Raw genomic sequence first — 14,927 nt, 5'->3', positions numbered from 1 at the left:
TGGCGGTCATCACCACTACGCAAGATGGATCACATGGCATCTGCACGACATGCAGTACCTTCCTGCTACTGCCAAGGATGACCTTTACGCTGGAAGCCATGTGTGCCGCCACTCTGATGGTGCAGCTTCAGTGAGTGGAGACATGTTTGAGGAGCAGACATGCATCAAGCAAGGGAAGGGAGTAGGAGGCATGAAGGGCATCTCCACCAACCCTGAGCAGGTCGCCGTGTGGATCCAATCTTTCGGCATCTGCTCCTATCTCTCCAAGTCATTGGATGAGATTTACGACGATGCTGAAGCACCGGATAAGACAATGAAGCCCAACAGACACAAAGAAGAGGGTAAAGGACGGCGGGAATTGGACGCAGAGGACCGGGCTAAAATCCTGAGAGTGCTACAGGAAAACTCCCATCCACTCACCATAGAGACCACGACCCTCCACCATATCATAAATGGCCAGGTGGCAGATGAAAAGGTGAATGTGCAAGATGCATTGAAGATCGGACAGGACATGAGCACACTGTTCTCTTCATCACTTCCTGAGAGATTTCATGCGCCCATCTCAAATAAGGTGGTGACAATGACATTCACCAAAAAAAGAGTGGTCAATGCGAAGATCATATGTGACCTTGAGGCGGTTTGCTCGGCTGCTGGTGGTGGGGAGCAAGAAAAGAATGGAGCTCTCTGCCCTCTTTGACTACGAGCTCGGCCCGGTCCCTGCATCCATCATCGATGAGTATTGATGCCTCAGGCAGGGTAACAAGTCTGTGATCATCCAGCGTCTTGGAATCCTTGCCCCCAATCCCCACCCACCACATGTTGTACTCGTTGATGCATCGCAGCTCATCTACCACGTGGTGTGGCCATCGTCAGGCACTGTGGCTGACCTCACAGCCAGCATGGGGCGCCGGCTTAATCGCTACATCACCGAAACATTTGTCATCTTTGACCGGTATGAGCAAGTCTCTGCCAAAGACCACGACAGGCAGAGAAGAGCTGGGGAGAGCTCAACAGAGTACCCACTCTCACTGACAACCCCTCTACCTAGCCGCAACAAAGTGATGAAGAACAAGACAAACAAACGGAGACTGGGTGAGCTCCTGTGCACACACAGCATAGGAGATCACATCAAGATGGTCAGCAAAGCAGACAGTATTGTCACTCATGACGAGGCCGACGTCTCCCTCATCCCATACATGTTGGATGCAGCCAGTCGCGGAGCTGAAACTGTCCGCATTCTCAGCGACGACACTGTTTTCGTACTCATGGTCTATTGGTGCTGGAAGGTGGGTATCACATGTAACCTGCAGATGGAGAGATGGGATGGCACTATTCTCAACATCAATATCGACAGTAGAGAATCTCGGTGAGCAGTCGCTCCATCCTGGCTATGCATGCTGTCTCTGGATGACACCACCTCCTATCCCGCGGGGAAAGGGAAGGTGTCCGCACAAGGCCATGAGAGTAGTACCTGGTGACCTGCTTCACTTCATCGGAGAGGAGGGAGCTACTGATTTACAGATTACAGAGGCAGTGAGTGGTTTCTTCCTGGCTCTGTACAACGAGAGGGAGTTGGCATCTCAACGTCGCCAGATATGACATCTACCGAAAGCGCAAAACCCCCCCAGCACTGAAGACACTGCCTCCTACAGAGCGCAACGCTCTCCTCCATGGATGGCGTGCCCATCTACAGGTGCTGCTTTGGAAAGCAGCAGACTGCCCTGACCCACCAGCTGTGGACATAAGAGTTTGGATGGAATAAGAAGGAAGGTGAGAAGGGAGAGGAAGTCATCATGCCCATCCTGGATGCAAGCCCCGTTGCTCCTCCTGCCATGTTGGAAATGATCAGCTGTAGCTGCAAAGCTGGGTTAAAGCCCTGTTTAACAGCAAAGTGCAGCTGCGTAGCTGCAGGCCTGGCCTGTACCAGCTACTGCTTCTGCAAAGGCTTTGATAGTACATGTTGCAACACACACACACACACTCACAGCAAGAAGAGCAATATGACAAGAATGTAGAGTCAGGAGAAGAAGATGGACTATGAGGATGAGTTTTATGGAGGATATGCTTTATAACAGTGCAGAGTAGTAGACGTGCAAGACGCTCTTTCTTGATGGAAGTTTTATGTTGTGTAACTAGTGCACATATTTTTCAGCTCTGATAATTTTGGGTATACTTGTTTTAATTTTGAGGATATTATTTACCCAGTCATATTATTCTAGTTTGGTATGGTACATGCCTTTGTTACCTCTAATACCTGTGAATAAAAGTGGAGCAATAGAGCGAAACAGAAATTTCAGTGTCCCAGGCCTATGTTTGATAGGGTTAATGCTATTAATGCTAATTTTGCTAATTACCCAACATATGCAAGTTAGCATCTGGCAGTTTCTAAGTGCTGGGGACCCATACTGTACATTTCTAACTTAAAACTTTGGGGTACTCAACATTTCCAGGTTCACATTGCTGGCAAGTAGACTACATTGGGGAAAGGGCCATGAGTTTGGGGGTTAAGGGACTCGATAAGGTGGTGCCACCTGTAGATATGAATTATATGGTGAAGTGCTGTACTAATTGGGGTCGGGTCGTGATTCCTGTGTGGGATTTATAATATATTGTGGCTTGTTCATAACTCTTGGTGTGGACTCGTTATTGATTGGCTTGTTTTCAACCCAGGACCACACATCTTTCTGCCAGGGACTTCCTCGGGCTTCGGAGGTTTACTGAGACCAGAGGATAGGGGAGGACCCCGTAACACGACTTACAGGGTTTGCGGCAGGAAAGGCATCCGGCCGTAAAACGTTGCTTCAAAAAGGAGACCACGGAGACCACAAAAAGGAGACCAAAAAGGAGACCACGAGCCCGAAAAAGGCCAACCCCTGGTCTGCGGGGAAAAATGGCCTCTAAAGGTGGTTCTTCTTCTTTCTAGACCACTGACATGCTCTCCTCCCTCCGCAGCAACAGCCGTGCCTTCTGATCATTGGCCAAGCACATCTCCAGCGTCACCTTTTCCTGCTCAACCTAAATGAAATTCAAAGCCAACACCAGTTTGCAGCCAACTCCACTCTTGCTGACTCAAATAGAACAGAACGCTTCCTGCTTTCCTTTGTCTAACTCCCTTATACTCATCAATAAATTTACCATTCGCAGAGTTTGCTGGCCTCTGCTCTCCCTCGTTACCAACAAAGCCACTTGAAGTTTCGTGACAATCGGTTTAGAATTGTGACCTGTAGGCCGGTGACAGACAAAGACCCACAAACGCAACCGACCAATATACCTGAAAAATATTCGATTTTGCAAGTAACAAACAACCAGAGTGAAAACAGAGTACTCCCTTTAAGCGTGCGTCATTGCCGAGCCCCCTTCGGTGCCCGGCAATGACGTTATGCAGCATCTGGATATGGCATAGGAAAGGTGCGGTGTACAACAACAAGTTCATGCAAGAAAAATAGCAATGTTAATGGCTGGTACAACTGACTACAAATCACATGTCCACGGTTCAAGTCGTTTTTTTATTTAACAGTTCACATTTAAAAAAAAGGTTTGAAATAGGCTTGTTACACCAAGCCCCAAACAATCCCTTATTCACAGCAATGATGACATAAAATATAACATGTCCACATGATCCAAAATATTATTGCACATTTGAGTAGTTTTGTCTTTTCGAAAATGCAAGGCAGCATACACTTTCATTTCCTGTGTTGAAAATTGGAATATTTCAATGTTGGAAAACCAAGAATTATAGCCTGGCAATTTTAGGTGTGCTAGCAATAGGGGTCTTAACCCTCCAACAAAATTGCTGTAACAATTGGCACCCGTCCATAATTTTGTTCACACACCACAACCGCATTTCATATAAAGTGATGCATGTCACATGCACTAGCTACACCTTTGTCAATTTCACAGTAAAGCATCATTTTCGTCGATGAAGCACTCACATAAAATTAGGCCAATTCAAATATCCGGCATCAACATTTTATCCCACCCATATATATATATATATATTTTAAAACCCAACGTGAAAATTATATAATTAGAGCAAAACCGTGATCCTAGACCATTTTGGGTGGCTTACTTACAACACTATCTTGATTTTTCTTTATTTGCATAGATAGGATTCCGACAAATACACAAAAGTGAATCCTTAAAAAGTAATAACATTTCGTCCGAATAATAAAGGCACTGAGTGACATGTACAAAGCGAAACTTAACATGCTAAAAAGGAAAAAAGAAAAAAAAAAAGTTTAAAACTACAGCATGCATGTACAAGTTCATTTGGTTCTGGAGGCCAACAGCATTTAGTTAGGAGGAGGAAGAAGAAAGAAGAAAAAAAAAGTCAAATGCTACACAAAGCATGGTATCTTACCACCAACACTTTCATTCATGACTGAAAATGGTTGAATGGAAAGAAACCTAAACGTGCAAAATGGTTCGTCCAAAACTGGCCTTTGGTTTCGTGAACAGTGCCGCCAGTAACCTGTAAAAAGGAGAGTCTGCAGTATCTTGTTTGTAGGCACAACATGGCAAATCATTGGCACTTACAAAGACAAACATGGTGCCAAGTGGCATTGACCACTTCACCAGTACGGGGATTCACCAGGATTGACACCCCAGTTTTGCAACCCAAGAAAGTGGCCTTGCCCATTTCGTGGCGAGCCAAATGGATCACTTTCCATCATGTTCCCTTTACAACGTTCCCACAATGGTGCCTTAGCTTGATTCGGCGATCCGTGGGTTTTGTGCTTGGTTGTCGAGATGAGCATATAATTCCGACCATTGTTATTGTCCCAGTGCGCTGCATCCTGACTTTCAAAACAAAGACAGAATTCAATGCGCAGGCATGGTGTTGCTCCTTCCTTCCTTTTCAGTGGCAGCAAATGCCATATGTCACCTCTGGAGTCTTTTTTTCTCAACTCTGACGTCGATTTCAATTGTGCACGACTTGCATCCAAAGCCACACGTTGGCCATTTCCTTCTGCAACCTTACCATGCAACTCCACCGTCGAAAGCTTTTGCAATTTGTCACCATCTGCAGCAGCATCCTTGAACCACCATGGCAAAATCATGAAGAATTCAAAAGTGTCAGCTTTGGATGCATCACTACGAGAAGATGTATAGTAAGCTTCCACATCAGTAAATGAAGCCCAGCCATCAAAGCTAACACGTGCAAACACGTGCTTCTCAAAAGAGATGTTACTGACTGCTACCCTGCCCCAAAGATAACCAGACTGGACAGCGCAAGTCTCCAAGCACACACAGTTTTCAGATAAACAATTGGAGAAAGTTGGTGAACCAGACAAAGGCAGCACCGAGGCCAGCTCAAAACAATCACCAACATTTGTTTCAGAATCTGAATCAGAGGCACTGCTGGATTTTAAGCTTGCCACAAAGCTTTCATCAAGATGCAGCATCTCAAATTGCAGCAAATCTGGGCAGGGATCGTCAGCTTCTCTGTAGTAGCGTATGTTGATCAGTGGCAACCCTTGTGTATCTGCGAACACCACACTTTTGCGGGGTTGCCGAGAGCGCATCTTTGAAGTCGTTTTGCGGGCTGTGGCACTCCGTTGAGTCCCATTTTTAACACTTCCACGGTTCTTGTCATACCCAACAAGTCCGTCATTGATCAGGCAAGGCCGAAGTGGGCGATGGCGAGTGATGAAGTGAGCAAGTGGTGATGGAGGGGATGAAGGAACACCAAATAGGAAGGAAGACTTTGAATGGAAAGTATTGGGAGTGAAGGCCATCATGTCTTGAGTTGCATGTCCATACTGGGCTGATGGAAAAAGCCAGGGCAGTACCCTACACACACACACACAAAAATTCATTAGCAAGGAAGTTGTAATAAATAATAATTAGTGTTCAAAGATAAATCAGCAGGCAGTCTTTTTACCCCCAGTTAACCCAAAATTTTAACTAAAAATAAAACTTCATGCCACAACACCAGCTGCTGATTGACAAAAACTCATGTTTATAAACATACTAAACACATGAAAACAGGTCAACTTGCATTAGATTCCCAAGGAATGTTTCATAAACTAATTTGCACACAAGTTTGTATTTTGAAACAAATAATTTAAACGACTTCAATTCTTTGACAAAAGATAGTAATAACTACAACTGCAGCTTACAACTGCGATTAGTTATGCCAGGTGTGCAGAATGCCACCCCTTCCAATGACCATGCTATATTTCTCATGGCTAGTCAATCCCAAGATCTGCCACTTGCGACTGCAAGCAGCGATTCATACATGGGCACTTACATAACTACAGTACAAACAATGAGGAATAAACTTGGATAAGTAAGATGTCAAAGTTCACATGGTTTGGATTGAATGGAATGAAGACCTTTAAAAAGCCTTTTCTTTGAAACCACTTATCTGATGATGTTTTAGTCAAACTTTCACCCTCATGGGTACTCGATGACATACTGTACTTAAAGTTTTGCATCAATTGGTTCAGTGATTTGACAAGTCATTTTAAAGGTTTTCACTTTAATCCAATATAAGCTGCCAGAACATGACATATGGCCTTTTAGTTAATCAAACTTTATTTAGCATGGGTAGTCAATCATACACATGAAGTTTTGCATCAATCTCATCTGTAAGCAGTTTCAGAGACAGATATTTTTAAAGGATTTTTCAGGATATGGCTACCTGACCGACCACATGACCTATGACGTCAAATTGAAAACCCCAACTCGAACTCGGTAGTGGATCACATATATAAAGTTTTGCATTGATCAGATAAGGTTCGTTTTTCTATCCAATTATGGCTGCCACACCACTTTGTGACAACTCTTGCTGATCACACTATATGCCGTAAGGGTACTCAAATGTACCTTTACGTAGATGAATGGAAATGAATGTAGAAGGAAGTAGAGGACAGAGAAGACTGAGAAAGACTTGGCTAAAGGTGGTGGAAAAAGAAATGTGGGCAAGGGGGTTAACAAGGGGAGATGCAGAAAATAGGGCAAAATGGAGAAGATTGTCATGGGGCCCAACAAGGCTAACCCCCACTCTAGCAGGGAAAATGGCCTTAAAATGCCTTGTACTCAAATGTGTCTAAAGTTTTGCATCGATCGGTTAAGCAGTTTGAGAAAATATTTTTATAGATCAAATTCCTCAAATCCAGTATGGCTGCCAATCCATCAGATGTCATTAAATATATATATATATATATATATATATATATATATATATATATATATATATATATATATATATATATATATATAGTCAAAGACCCATGGAAGAGCTAGAACAGAACCAATCAGGACGCAACACAAAAGGAACAGCAGGAGAAGGGGTAAATACCAACAGCAGGGCAGAGGAAGAAAATAGACAGACGGACAAACAAGGGACGTGGGTAATGACGAGGGATAAGAGCAAAAGCAAGGGGTTTACAAGATGGAGAGCGAAGCAAAATTTTGGTAGAGAAAAATCTTTCAGCAAGCAGCCATGTTAGAATACCATGCCCTCGCTAGAACGCAAGAGGTACAGGCACAGATGAGTGATAAATGTGAACGCATATGGACTTTATCAGGTTATTTCGATAGACCAATTCACATTTGTTTTCCAACTGTCTGTGTTATTCCGGAGTCTTGTAATAGAGCTACAAAAGTGACTGACAAAACTGAGTCCGATTTCAGCAAGTCAGAAACATCAAGTGGAGTTGGTCTGCAAGAATAACCGAGTTTCAGTGCTTCAATAAAAAGGGAATGAAATTGGGTGGGGTGGGGGTAGGGGGTGCCTTACATATTTTATCATAGAAAGGCCTCACAACAGCAAATGACAGAAAATGGCCCCGCATAATATCCTGTATTGTTTTATTTATTAAACAGAGGTGGAAATAGTCTCTCATCCCCCTCCCTCAATCATAGTTTTTAAAATATTGAAATTCGAGTTAAAACAACCCCCAAAAGACCATTTATAGTTATACGGACTTTAGCTCTTTCACCAGCCTCGATCTTGTATACCAAAAAAAAAAAAAAAAAAAAAAAAAAAAAAAAAAAACCTTTCTTTGAACACTAGTGTTGATAAAGTTTAACTTGCTTATGATAACAACCAAAGGCAGAACGTCTCATTCTTTGGCCCAATTGGAAATAATTAGCTTGAAAGCATTCTGCAATATCCAACTCATCAATGCATGACAGTACACCAATATATGTTACAACTCAGACATTAATTATTATTTTTTATTAATGGCTTTTGTTACCAAAATAAATAAATAAATAAAAATAAACCAATATACTAAATTAATCTAAATTACAAATAATCACAACACAGCTCATGTTTTAACGATGGATGTTGGGACATGGTTTGCTGCGATTGGCAAATTCTCATCGATGAGAGCTCAATTCTACAATCACATGTTCTGACAAGGGGGAAGGGGTACAAAGTACACCAGAGTGGTGCTGTTGGCCAATATTATGAAGGTCCCCACTTCAATAGGCCAAGTGTGTGCCCATAGCTTGGGAATACCTTGAAAAATGATGCAAGCGTATTTATTTTTATATTCTGGAATACATATATCAAGCTCGGTTGCAGGTACAAAGTACAGTTCACATCTAAAGGACCCTCAATTGCATACAAGTACAAAGCTCCCAACTTCATGACCACAAATATCAGACATTCAGAAAAAGTCCATGTTAAGCTCTCCAGAGCTTACAAAAGCCATACCATCAACTACAAACTTGTCATTTTTCAAAAACTTAAGAGTTTTCAAGCATGCACGTACTACATTATTAGCATATTTGTTAAGACATATTTGGTTATGGAGCTGGCAGGATGGCCTAGAGGTACACACACACACTCACCTCCAAGCTGTCTAGACAGAGTTTGAATCCCAACTCAGCTATAAACTGTCATCCCTGTGTTTTACAGGCAAAATGACTTTTATACAGTCACGTGAAAAAAGTAAGTACACCCCATGTAAAGTTTTGATCTTTTCAACATATTTCATCATACAGCTATTTGATCTTCATTTCAACAATATTGATAGATAAAGTTGATATAATATAACAAATATCATGAAATATTTACATTTTGTAGTCCATTGTATAATTTAAATAAACATAAATGCAAATTCCACATGTGGAAAAAGTAAGTACACCCTTGGCTATAATAGGTGGTATTGCCCCCTTTGGCAGAAACAACCTCACGTAGGCGTTTCTTATAACTCTCTACCAGTCTCTGACATCGACTGGGAGAAATTTTTGGCCACTCCTCCATGCAGAATTCTTTCAGCTGTGCGATGTTTGAGGGGTTTCTTGCATGCACAGCTCATGTCAAATCCCCCCCAACAACATCTCGATGGGATTTAGATCTGGGCTTTGGCTTGGCCATTCCAGAACCCTCCATTTCCTTCTTTTCAGCCATTCCTTGGTGGATTTACTGGTATGTTTAGGGTCATTGTCATGTTGCAAGGTCCACCTTCGGTTGAGCTTCAACTTTCCGACAGATGGCCTCACATTATCTTCAAGCACCCTCTGGTACAATGAAGAATTCATAGTGGATTATATGATGGTGAGCTGCCCAGGCCCTGATGCAGCAAAGCTGCCCCTAACCATATTTCCACCACCATGCTTTACAGTTGGTATCAGTTTCTTGTGGTCAAATGCTGTCTGGTTTTTGCCAAACATGTCTTCTGGTACTGTGGCCAAATAGCTCTACCTTTGACTCATCTGTCCAGAGCACATTGTTCCAGAAGTGCTGGTCTTTGCCTAGGTGTTCATTGGCAAACTTTAGTCTTGCCCTGATGTTCTTTCTGGACAGCAAAGGTTTCCTCCTGGCACACCTCCCATGTAGATCAAATTTGTGCAGCCTCTTTCTAATGGTAGACTCATGCACTTTGACATCAACAGTGGCAAGAGCTACCTGTAGGTCCCGTGATGACATTCTGGGGTTCTTAGACTTTTCAGCATCTCGCGGTCTGCTCTCGGGCTGAACTTGATGGGGCGGCCTGGCCTGAACAAGTTGGCAGTTGTTTGGAATCTTCTCCACTTGTAGATGATCTTCTGGACAGTCAACCGATTGATTTCAAATTGTTTGGAGATCTTTCTAAATCTCTTCCCAGACTCGTAGGCATCGATAACCTTCTTTCTGAAGGCCTCAGAGAGCTCTTTCGATCTAGGCATGGTGACGCCACACACTTCAACAACAAAGGGGAAACCAAACTAAATGTCTGAGGTTTAAATAAGACAGGTTCCTCCAAGATCCTCTAATGATGTTCTAATCATTTGCACCTGATTCTAATTTTAGGTATTTGAAGTAGTGATAAATGTAGGGGTGTACTTACCTTTTCCACATGCGAAATTAGCATTTATGTTAATTTAAATTATACAATGGCCTACAAAATGTAAATGTTTCATGATATTTGTTATATTATATCACCTTTATCAATATTGCTGAAATGAAGATCAAATAGCTGTATGTTGAAATATGTTGAAAAAGTCAAAACTTTACATGGGGTGTACTTACTTTTTCACGTGACTGTACATATACCGTCCCTCGGGTTAAACTTGTTGTCCCCTCTCTCGGAATTAGTTGGGCACTAAAGATCCCACGGTATACTTCGTGAAGAGTAGGTATCACTGGCATGCTGACATATTCAAAATTACTGTGCTGACATCCAGGATTGTAGCTGGTCAACCGCCTCGGCAGCACCAACGCTTTGCATAGGGCATAGCACATCATGAAGATGAAGACGAATAGGAAGAAGACGAATATGAAAACAAAGAAGACGAAGACTTGTTTACATTATTAAAAAATATGACTACCAAAAAAATGACAAAAATTATAACTACCAATACGCAAGCAATTTAGGGTTGTTCCTTTAATCATCCACATGGCTGCAGAGAGGATAGCAGGCTTAATGCCACATAAAAGGGAGCGTTCAAACAAATCAGTACAAATCAGGTAAAACAACTAAGTTTCGAGAAGAGTGTTTGACTGTGCACGAAACTGCTGGGAAAAAACGAGATGAAAACTGGTAGTTGTACTCAGAGAACACAAAGGAATGTTTTAGGTGGTTTAAATATATATACATGTATATATATATATTTAAGTCCTAGGGACCCAGGGTGGCAACAGATCCAAATTCTCTCCTAATGGGTAAATTAACCAGTCTAAGGATGTGTTCTTAACTTGTGCGTATTCATTCTGATGACGTGTTTGCTGTTGTCCTAAAAACTAAACAGGTCATTACACTACCTTTGTTGAAATGTTAACGTGGAATACCTCATCGATGCAGGCAAACTATAACAAGTGAACATGGAAGCGTTTCATGATAGGAATAGCCAACAACCAAGAATGCAAATCCAAATCAAAACATTGTGCATTCACAAGCGATCCCATAGTGGAAGGAATACAAATTCATAATTGCAAAGTTCAGGAGGACAAATGCTGAACCAACACAAAGCAAAATGTTTGGCGAACCAATATTTGTCTGAAGTCATGGTACTCCGGACATTTCCTCAAAAAGTGCTGCGTGCTACATTATCTTAATCATCAGCAAATAGGATTGGATAACTTGCTGGATAACCGATTGCACAAGTTGCTGTTTAATGCTGCACCGAGCAGGTGGCCTCACCTTACCGAAGGGCATTTTAACCATCTGTGCTATAATTAGTACAAATAAAAAAAAAGTAAAACATTCTTGTACATCCCTCATTCTTGCACATCACTCAAACTTCAAAAAGTTAAATACTTTGCTGAACTCATCAGGACTTTATGTACAATTTGTGAAGGCAGATATAAAAGAAACAGGTTTTGAGACAATACATTGTGCGGCACGGGGCACATATGTATTATGCCAGTCTGGATCACCCAAAAGACCAAAATAAATAAAATGTCGCCAAGGAGATGTTGAACCCAGTGAGAAGAAATCTTATGGAGCACAAGACCAAGATTCCCAGAATGTGGATGAGAGGCCCGATTTTAAGGTTGAATAAGACTGGTGACGTCCAATGAGGCAGTGCCATTTATAGCTTTACAAGTTAGCCGGACCATTTGAGGATTTGCCGTCAAATGGGGAGCGCGTGGCGGATTTTGCAGCAGAATTCTGAACAAAATGGAGATCAAGCACAGAACAAAGATCAGCAAAAAGCGACGTGCAATAGTTTATTTATTAAAAAAACTATATAAAAAAATAGAGCCACCGATGCAACAATTGAATGCATTTGCACGTTTTGGAATTAAAGGTTTTGCACGTTTGTCAAAGGTGTTGGAATTTTTAAAAGGTGTTTTTATTTTTTAGTATACAAGATCGAGGCTCGTGTAAGAGCTCGTGTAAGCTGGGTATGTATAAAGTCCACATTTGCAGGTTTATCCTCTTGGCGTGGTTTTGTATGGGGGTCAAGCACAGTGTAAAAAGGTTGCATTTTTCTCACGAGCAGACAGACCACTCCACCCCCTCCAAGTACAAGCAAGTCTGTTTTGATCTCATTTAACTGACATTAAAGCTCAATCACTGGCTAACAAACAAGAGGACGAGTCCAATTTCTCATCCACTGGGGTTATGCCCAATGATAACTAATCATCAAAAAGTATCCTGGACAATTGGAGGGAACATCTACGTTATTTGATCCAACGATTTGATTTGATTAAAGTGAAAATCGCCCATTGTGCAACAATTTGCGCAACACATATACTGTATTGAATCACTGCTGCACTCATCGCAAACTCATTGCCGTTTGTCATTTATGACAGATCACATAGCAAGGTTCATTGGTCCCATGGGCAGGGTGACATTCGTGGCTCATTTGAATCTTCAGTTGATTTTCCTTGCAGATTCGTGAACGCTCAACTTACTGAAATGTTATTCCGAATATGACCGAACCACACCACTCACTTCTATGGAGGCAAGCTTTCCTGGTTGATTGTGGAGTATTGCACACTTGCAGGTTATCCCTAAAACAAAGCATTGGACGAACAACCGAGCACATCCATTCTTCGAATTGGGGGGGGGGGGGGGGGGGGGGGGGGGTGAATAAAAGAAAAATATTATTTGGGTACAACATATTTGGGTCCACCCACCATGACAAAGTGTCTAGCCCAGCAAGTGACGCATTCACAAGCATGGTTGACACTTTACACATGCATTGAGGAATGCAGGTACAGGACAACAGAGCAGACAGAGCTCTTCTTTTTTTTTTTTTTTTTCTCCAGACAATTTTTCACTTCTGCCAAAGTTTTGCTATTAGGCGACCAAAGGTAATGCAAACTTTAGATGTCAATCTGGCCATTGCAGATGATGGTGCTACCTTGATAGGTGAACGACCATACTGCCATTAGCCCAGTGTATACAATGTTTGCTGTCGGTAAGGTGTGGTTGGTTAAGCACCTGTATGTCGCATGATTGATAGTCAGCCTTGAAGCAGATTTGACAAACATAAAACTGCAAACTATCCACATTGTAGGGATTATGACGTCATTTTTACAATCACCAGTTCATGCACTGCCTTTTAAATAAAAATCACGTGATGCGACCCCATATGTATGTACATCAGTGATTTTTTTCCCCCATTTTTACACCGATGTGGGGTTCTTGAGCACATGGCAAGAATGACAGCTCGGTGTTACTAACGATTAGGCCAAGCCGAGAACAGAGACGATGCAATTAACGCTGGAGTGCAATTTATGCTAACAACGGAACAAAGGCAAAGAAGGGCTCGGTGCTCCCCAAGACCTGCAAAGTACCTCAAGAGGTGGAGCTATTATTCATTTATTCCAATGTGAGCACACCTTGTCGATGTCTCCAATACATGTATATGATCATATAAAGCTCATTCATGGTTGGTACTTTCCAAGTGACGGATTGCTTACCCACCACGAATATATATATACTGTATATACATACACACATATTATATATATATATATATATATAAAAATACACACACACACACCACACACCCCACACACACACACACACCCACCCCACACACACACACACACACACACACACACACACCACACACACACCACACACACACACACACACCCCAAACACACCACACACACACCACACACCATTGGCCATTCCACGAATCCATAACACACATGTGCTACGAGTCAACTCCATTGAGTGCCCCCCCCCCCCCCTCCCCTCCTCCAGAAAGGTGAGAAGAACACCGGTTGTAACTTGTAACCACGAAGAGCCTCGTACGGTTCAGGCAGATCGACATTTGCTCTCCTTTCTTCAACACATTCCAATGCATTGGCTCCGCAACATTTGCAGCAAATATTTGTCCATTTAAAACCACCGATGTGCTGCGTATTAATGAAACAAATTTCGCCACAAAATGAACGATTGACATAAACAAGAACGACATACCTGGTGCAATTCATCGCAATCAATGCAAACCTTCAAAAGAAAAGGATAAACAAAAGGGAACATCAAGCAGAGCTACATCAATCGAATCTGCTCCATGAAATGCACGACGCGCCGTGTCGGCCGGGACCCGCCGACCCGTCTACCTCAATCCGCCTAGGCCGCCACATACCACCGTAAATGGCATGTCCCACAGAGCACGCCCATTTAAGGGCGGTCACACATGCTGCTCGTGATCAGGCGGCGCCAACCAATGAAACGACGCCGATGGGAGCCCTGAACCAATAGGCGCGCGCTATTGATTATAATTCCGGGTTGTCCTCACGTGTTGGGGGTGTGGAAAAGACGTGCTCGTCGCTGCGCTTCGTTCTGATTGGTCGGTTTTGCAGTTCTCCCCTCCCCTGTCATCCAGAGGCGTTGAGATGGGAAAACCGTACAATTCTCGGCGTTTATTTTCATATCAAATGTTGATTTATTTACGTTGAGTACGAATGGTTTGACCTTTTTGGCAAGATGAGAAGGCTGTTTACCAGCTTCATCTACATCTGGGTCGACGGGAATATACATAAAGCAAATGTTAAATTGATTTGACATTTTAAAATT

General features: G+C 42.5%; 2 protein-coding genes across 4 annotated transcripts in view; both read right to left on the bottom strand.

Moving 5' to 3' along the window:
• Window positions 1-14,927, bottom strand: part of KNDC1 (kinase non-catalytic C-lobe domain containing 1) — a 1,149,158-nt gene that overhangs the window by 688,646 nt on the left and 445,585 nt on the right. The window lies entirely within an intron of this gene.
• On the bottom strand, window positions 3,488-14,482 carry LOC137420695 (protein phosphatase 1 regulatory subunit 3C-B). The gene is made up of 2 exons (XM_068105975.2): window positions 14,328-14,482; window positions 3,488-5,793 (listed from the first exon to the last, which is right to left on the bottom strand). The coding sequence occupies exons 1-2, from the start codon at window positions 14,339-14,341 to the stop codon at window positions 4,572-4,574; spliced, it is 1,236 nt and encodes a 411-aa protein (XP_067962076.2). The 5' UTR covers window positions 14,342-14,482; the 3' UTR covers window positions 3,488-4,571.

The sequence above is a fragment of the Myxine glutinosa genome, chromosome 2 (genome assembly GCF_964187855.1).
Source record: "Myxine glutinosa chromosome 2, kmMyxGlut1.1, whole genome shotgun sequence".
Lineage (NCBI taxonomy): Eukaryota > Metazoa > Chordata > Myxini > Myxiniformes > Myxinidae > Myxine > Myxine glutinosa.
Note: the sequence above shows the minus strand (reverse complement) of the source record. Positions and strands in the feature narration are given on the sequence as shown.